This window comes from Sceloporus undulatus, chromosome 6, assembly GCF_019175285.1.
Source record: "Sceloporus undulatus isolate JIND9_A2432 ecotype Alabama chromosome 6, SceUnd_v1.1, whole genome shotgun sequence".
NCBI lineage: Eukaryota > Metazoa > Chordata > Lepidosauria > Squamata > Phrynosomatidae > Sceloporus > Sceloporus undulatus.
The window spans coordinates 130,304,018-130,311,723 of NC_056527.1; the positions used below are offsets into that span (position 1 = coordinate 130,304,018).

The 7,706-nt window shown below is 40.7% G+C and overlaps 1 protein-coding gene across 1 annotated transcript in view; it reads left to right on the forward strand.

The window, feature by feature from the left end:
• The window catches only part of SIAE (sialic acid acetylesterase), a 20,822-nt gene that overhangs the window by 3,002 nt on the left and 10,114 nt on the right, over window positions 1–7,706 (forward strand). Inside the window, exons 2-5 of the mRNA XM_042477034.1 lie at window positions 846–1,007; window positions 2,572–2,747; window positions 4,641–4,779; window positions 6,178–6,361. Of these exons, the coding sequence (XP_042332968.1) occupies window positions 846–1,007; window positions 2,572–2,747; window positions 4,641–4,779; window positions 6,178–6,361 (661 nt within the window). The remainder of the gene's footprint in view (window positions 1–845; window positions 1,008–2,571; window positions 2,748–4,640; window positions 4,780–6,177; window positions 6,362–7,706) is intronic.

Here is a 7,706-nt window from a genome sequence, read left to right on the forward strand (position 1 = left end):
GACCCCTCTCTTTCTCCACTGCAACACCACGTTTGGCCTTTTTTAACACCTCAAAGGAGCAACCAAGAGAAATTGGGGTTGAGAAGGATTTGAATTGTGCATGTTGTCATGTGTTTCTGGGTTAAGTTGTGCATGCAAAATTATCACATTAAAGTGAAAGGCTATAATCACTGCTAATGCAGTCACCATTTGCTTTGCTTTGCCTTTTCAGTTTTTTTGCCATGTGTTTGTTTTCATAACCACACCTGTCCCTGGATGCTTCCCACACACCTCGCATAGCCATGGTTTTCCATAGTTCCCCCCTTCATCCATTCAGCCTTTATGGTGAGCACAGTTATGTTTGCCATAATTTCGTAATGTCTTTGGCATCATTTTCTTTTGCTTTGTCCTTTACAGCTTTTATTACATGCTCCTAAGTTTTACCCTTGACTTATCCACAGGTAATCCTTAATTTTGGCTCCCAAACCTGCCCTTGACTTATACATGAGGTTGACTTATAGTTGAATATATATGGTATACGTTTTCAAAAACGCTGTTTCAAAAATTCAATGGGAACAGGTATGTGCCTTGTCTTTTTTAGATTGTAAGCCTGAGGGCAGGGAAATGTAAGCCGCTTTGATAGCCTTGGGGTTTAAAAAGAAATAAGGGGAGTAAAAGCAATGTGTCTGGAGATGAATTTTCTTTAAGTTATATACTTTCTTGGAGCTCTGTTACAAATTGGCTGCTCTTCTCAGAGTCAGAGAAGCCTAAAAGTTGCATTGCAGCTGGTTCACACCAGGGATGTTCTAGAAGAAATCACAATAACTATTAATGGGGAATGTTGTGACCTTTTGTGTCTACTCCAGGTGCTCAGCTTCGCTTTGCCAACTATTATGGTGACCACATGGTGCTGCAGAAGGAACCAAGCCGTGCTGTCGTATGGGGCTATGGGATTCCTGGTGCCAACATATCAGTTACTGTTTTCCAGACGCACAATGTTATGATCAAAGAAGCTGCAAAAGTACATGGTAATAAATCAAATAAAAGATGTAAACCTGTCTCCCCTGCACCCAACACAGTTCTCTTTTGTCCCCCTTTCTGCCTTAATGGTAGATCTCTTTAGGTGCTGATACATCATTAGTTCAGGGGTTCCCATTATTTTGGCTCCAGAATCCATGAACATTGGCCATGCTGACTTGGTCTTCTGGGAGCTAAAGTCCAAAACCAGAAGACCAAAGGTTATGAACCATTGTTCAGTATCCAACACTATTTCCCCACCAACCAACCAACAGAGTGCGAAGAACTTTGAAAAAAAGGAACATGGCTTGTGAGCACATTAAGCTTTGGGTGAGATCCAGATAACATGGTGGTACTTGCTAGAGATTTTAGCATTCTGAGGGGAAAAGATCTTTAGCCTATTACAAGTAGAGTTACTTTTCATTTGGTCCATCTAATCCATTGTTATTGACACTGGCTGGCAGGAGCTCTCTTGGATTCCAGGCAGCTCTGCTTGGAGATATCGGGGGTTGAGCCATATCCTGGTCACTGCAGAGACCTGGGCCTCCAGGTTCAGAGCCAAGTCCAGGAGTAACCCCAAACTGCAAACCTGCATCTTCGAGGAGAGTTCAATCCTGTCTAACACAGGCTGGATCCCTATTGCCTGCCTGATATGCCTTTCAACTGACCAGGAGCACCTCTGTCATGTTTGGATTAAGTTTCAATTTATTTGCCCTCATCTAGTCCATTACTGATGCTAGGCATTGGTTTAGGACTAGGATAGCCTCCTCGGATTGAAGCAGAAAGGAGGAGTAGAGTTGGGTGTCATCTGCTTATTGATGACACCTCACCTCAAAACTCTGGATGAACTCTCCCTGCAGTTTCATGTATATATTAAATAGCATAGGAGACAACACAGAACCCTGAAGGACCTCACAGGTCAATGGCCAGGGGGTCGAGCAGGAGTCTCCCAGCGCCACCTTCTGAGTTCGCCCCTCCAGGAAGGAACGGAGCCATTGTAAAACAGTACTTTCAAGCTCATCCCAGAGAGGCAGCCCAGAAGGATACCATGCTTGATGGTATCGAAAGTTGCCAAGAGGTCCAGCAGAACTATCAGGGAGACACTCCCTCTTTCCAGTTCCTTATGTTGGTCATCCACCAAAGCGACCAAGGCTGGCTGTTCCATAGTTGGGCCTGAAACCTGCATTATCTGCAGTTTGTTCCTAGGCTGGGGTTTAAATGTTTGTATTGCCTTTAAAGCCCATAAACAACCAGGTTATTTGGGAAGTCACCTCACAGATCGACATCTGCCTAGGTAGCTGTGTTCCATGCCTTGTTTGTATGTGAGATCAGATGGATCCATGCAAGAGACTAGGCTTTCTTTGTCATGGAGCCATGATTATGGAACTGCGCCCTGGTTGAGTTGTGCATCTTCATGGCATTTCCTGACAACATAAACTGCATACAAACTGTTTTCATTTTGTATTATTTATGACTTTTTAGCAAGGTGTAGGTGTGTGTTATCACTTCTATGTAGCTTCCAAACTGATAACAAATCCTGGGATCTTTATGGTTTTTGTTTTCAAAATTTCTCAGCTGTCACTAAAGTCTGGAAAGTTCTCCTGAGTCCTATGCCCCAAGGCGGCCCTTACAGTCTAGAACTGAGGCAGTCCTACAAGCAAGAAGTGTCAAATGTAACGTTGAACGATGTCTACTTTGGTGACGTCTGGCTCTGCAGTGGACAAAGTAATATGGAGATGACAGTTTCACAGGTGAGTGACATGTCTACAAAGTGCAATGAAGGTGCTGTGCTTTAGTTCAGAATACTGTGACCAGGTTTTCAAAATAGCAATAATGGACAGGTGGAATTCATGGCATGCAGGCCTGATACTCAGAGGTAGCTATTGACAAGTTTGGGTTATACCTGAATGCCAAATGAAAGTATTGATTTCACTTAACCTAGCCATGTATTTATAGAATTAACATATTATCCAGGTTAATAAATTACATGATTCACAAATTTCTATCTTTATGAAAGGCCTAAACTCCAAAATACAAGATTTTTTGGCATCTCTTTCAATCCATATAAAAGGAAAAATCTTCCCTCAAATAAGGGACACCTGCCAGCCCTAGCTGGGAAGAAAAAGGTGGGCATAGGCTGGATTCCAGTATAATGTGAAGCTATTTTCTTTAGCTCAGGGGAGCAAAATCTAAGACTTTCACTCGAATCTGACTTTTCCTGGAGTCCCAGCCTGGTTACCTGGATTTTGATGCTGCCTTCATTGTTCGAACAAATTCTTTTTCAGTGATTACCCAGGTTTTTTTAATCAAAGAGAGGGTCCCATTCTAGAAGGCTGAAATGCCTCTCCTAAGGTTTGTTTTGTTGTTGTTGTGTGCCTTCAAGACATTTTTGACTTAAGGTGACCCTAAGGTGAACCTATCATGGGGTTTTCTTGGCAAGAGGGGATTTACCATTGCCTTCTTCTGAAGCGGAGAGTGTGATGGCCCAAAATTATTTAGGGAGTCTATATGGCAGAGTGGGGATATGAACCCTAGCCCTACTCAAACACTCAAACCATACTGGCTTAGTTACGGGGAGTAAAAGCTTTATGGTAAAATATGCTGATAACCTACTCTTCTGCTTTTGGCCAAACTCACATATGAATGGACTCCCAAGAATGTTTCTGACATTGGATTATACCTTTTAACTGAAAAAGGGACCTCTCTCTTTGAGCTATAATACTAACTTAGGATTTGGCATCATGCACACAAACTATGAGCCCAAGCCTCAGCCTCACTTGTTTTCCTTTCCTTCTCCTGTATGGCTGGGAGGAAGAGTTAATCATGATTTAGTGTAACTTTCCCCAATCTCTAGTTTCTTGTTACAGGTTGAGCCTCCCTTATCCAGAACTCTGAAATCTGAAATACTCCAAAATCCAATTTTTTTCATGGGCGGCTAAGATAATGATACCTTTGTTGTCCGATGTTTCAGTGTACAATGTAAAGTTTGTCTCATGAATAAAATTATTTAAAAATATTGTTCATAAAATTACTTTCAGGCTATGTGTACAAGGCATATATGAAAAATAAATGAATTTTGTGCTTAGATTTGGATCCCATCTGCAAAATATCTAATTATATACATTTAACCACTGAGCCCTGGTGGCGCAGTGGTTAAATGCCTGTACTACAGCCATTCACTCGAAACCACAAGGTTGCGAGTTCAAGACCAGCAAAAGGGCCCAAGCTCGACTCAGGCTTGCATCCTTCCGAGGTCGCTAAAATGAGAACCCAGACTGTTGGGGGCAAATTAGCTTATTTGCTAATTAGCTTACTTGCTGTTCACCGCTATGATCTTTGGAATAGCAGTATATAAATAAAACAAATTATTAATTATTATGCAAATACAGGTATTCTGAAATCCAAAACTTTTCTGGTCCCAGTCATTTTGGGTAAGGAAGACTCAATCTGTATAGACAAATCAGGAACTGTCAGGTAAAATACATCATAACAGAAAAGCTTTTTTCTTTTGTTTTTAAGAAACTAGCATTTGTTTCAAACCATGACTATTGGTTTATGGACTAAACTCTAATTGAAAAGTGCCCTTTAATTGTTTTCAGCTTGGTTTAATTGTGATTTGAGTGGAATCTTGTCCTGTTTCCTAGATATTCAATGCTAGTCAGGAGCTGGCAGAGGCCATCCAATATCCTCTTGTGCGTGTGTTTGCAGCTGCTCTTGTTGAATCTGATGAAGAACTGGAGGAACTGGAGGCTATCAATTTGCAGTGGTCTGTTCCAACAGCCGGTAAGAGACTTTGTCATGCAAAATATTCACCAAACTATCTGCAATTTTTTTTCCTCAGTCCTGCTTCTGCATAGATGGAACATAATTGGAATAATGATAATTGCAAGCTTTGTTTCCATAACTAATATCCAAGGTACTGCAAGAATATCTGGTGTTTATACAAGCAGTTTTCAGTGGGTTAGGGCTGTGAGGTTATGGCTGCAGACTGTTCTTGATGCTTGAAGTGAGGTATTCTTGTTTTGAGAAAAATTCATCAAAGATAGGACAGAAGAAAAAACTCTTAAGCTTGCTTATAGAAGTCCCTAATGCTGACTTCCATGCATGCAAGTCTGTTCAGACTTCCATTATGGAGATGGCATATAATGTATATCTCTTGTTAGTTTCAGGAAAAAATCAGGAAATGATCTTAAAGAAGGAGGAAGACAGTGAATCTACATGTAAATTTTAGAAAGATGACAGAAAGAGAACAAAGTAGAAGCTAGCTATTTGAGAGGCAGCATGGTACAGTAGTTTGAGCATTGGACTATGACACTAGAGGCTAGGGTTTGAATCCTGTTTGGTCATTTAGATCTACTGGGTGACCTAGGACATGTCACACACTCTCGGCCTCAGAGGAAGGCAAGAAATCTTACTAAGAAAACTCCATGATAGGTTTACATTTGTGTCACTCTAAGTCAAAAACATCTTGAAGGCACACAAGAACAACAGTTAAAAGCGATTTGCCTATTGGAGATCGGGAGAGAATAGGAGGAAAGAGATTCAGGCTTTTTGAGTGTTGGTGTTTTAGGGGTAAATGCAGGCGGAAATATCAATACATGTTAGAAATTAAGTCCAATTGCTATCTCAGCTTGACATGAATGTTTAGTCGTAACTGACTGTAGGGATAATCTAATTTAGTAGTGCACTATTATAGCCCTAGTGAAAAAAAACTGTATTGGAGCATGGTTCTTTATGGTATAAAATCCTTATAACTATAATCCGTTCTATGCAGCCATGGCATACATTTTCCAAGAATGAGAAACATCAGTTGTTGTGACAGAGGTTTATGCTATGAACATATTGCAGTACCCTAGGCCATATACCTGGTTCTTCACAACTGTAGAAGAGCTAATAGCTGAAAATTAATCAGAAGTAGGAATTCAGTTTCATTACACTGTAGTGTAATGATTACTTTATGTCTCAATTTATAAAGCTCAACTCAGGCTTGCATCCTTCCGAGGTCGCTAAAATGAGTACCCAGACTGCTGGGGGCAAATTAGCTTACTTGCTAATTAGCTTACTTGCTGTTCACCACTATGATCTTTGGAATAGCGGTATATAAATAAAACAAATTATTAAATTATTATTAATTATTATTATAAATGTCCTACTTTTATAACCCAAACCTACATTGAACAGAAAACCTTGGACATGGAGACTTCAGCTATTTCTCTGCTGTCTGCTGGCTTTTTGGGCGGCACTTGTTCGACACACTCCAGTATCCCATAGGACTGATAGACTCCACCTGGGGAGGGACACCAATTGAGGCCTGGTCTTCCAAGAGAGCATTGCAAGAATGTGGAATCTCAACAGACCTCAAAAGGTAAGGAGGACTAATAGAATAGGCACTCACCATTTTCCTGCATTTGACATATGTTTTCTCAACAGTCTGGATCCTTTCCTTGCATATACAGTTCTGCATACATTATCGATTCCTTTGTATCCCTTTGTGGTATAAAGGATGTGGCTGCAACACAAGTTGGTCCATACATTTATAACAGTGGTGGGGAATGTTTTCACTGTTTTGAATTACATGTCCCATAATCCTTAATGCTAGCCTTGCAAAGTGCTTTTGTACACTGAGGTCCAAAATATCTGGAGTTCATGTTCCACAAAAGGAGTGACAAATCAGAAGTACCCCTTCTAGACACTGAACTGGATCAGATGAAATTGCAGAAATTTGGATGTAACCGTTCATGCTACAGCAGGCAGAGCCTTTAACTGATGAAGAGGTAGATGGATCAATTTCCAACTGGAATTGGATTATACTCCGGAATTTGGATGTTGTATCCTCCAGCTGGACAGTTACCATTATTTGATTGGCAACTGAAAGTTCCTGAAACCCCTGCAAAGTCTGCTCCTCTACAAATTTAAACTCAGGATCAGCATCAGTGTCCTGCAAAGCATCCATTGTTGGTGTCTCATCTTGCAGGGGGTTAGTAATATACAGATACACAGAAGTAAATTCTCCCAATTCTCTAGCCCAGGATTTCCCCTGTATTTGCTCAACAGATGTTTGCCTAGTTCCAGATCTCCCATCCCACTCAAAATCAAGTAAAAGTGGAGAATCCTCAGCAACAGGTTTTACCTTAGAAACGAAATATGCACTAGATAGCAAATGTGGTGTACCGGCCTGGGCAGGGTTCATAGGGAGCAAAGATTTGTCAATATTCAGTGCATCGTCCTTTGCACCATCCTCCTCCATTGGCATAGGTGTCTGGATTGAACAGTCCCAAAAGTTGACCCTTGGTAGCAAGAGCTGGTTTAGAGGACCCACCAGTATCAGTATTTAATTGATTAGATGTCTCTACTTGAAAGGAGGCCACTGTTAAATGTTGGCTTTTGTTAATCCTTTCAGTTTTCTGCTTCAAACTATTCCATTCCTCTTTAAGTTGAATAGGTTCAGCTACATTGTTGGGCCTACTCCAGATTGAAGATCCATGATGATCCAGGCCTACTCCATCAGCTTTTCCTTTCTTATAAGCCACCAAAGTAATAATCACGTTGTTCTTTAAGACCCTAAAGCAATGGATATCATAATTTTTTGCCAAAAAGTTCTTTTTAGCAAACATCAAGTAAGGGCCTAAGGAAGAATCAAAGGACATAATAAGTCTTTGATAATGGCTCAAATTTGGGAGAAACTGAAAGGACTTTAACACCATCCTTCT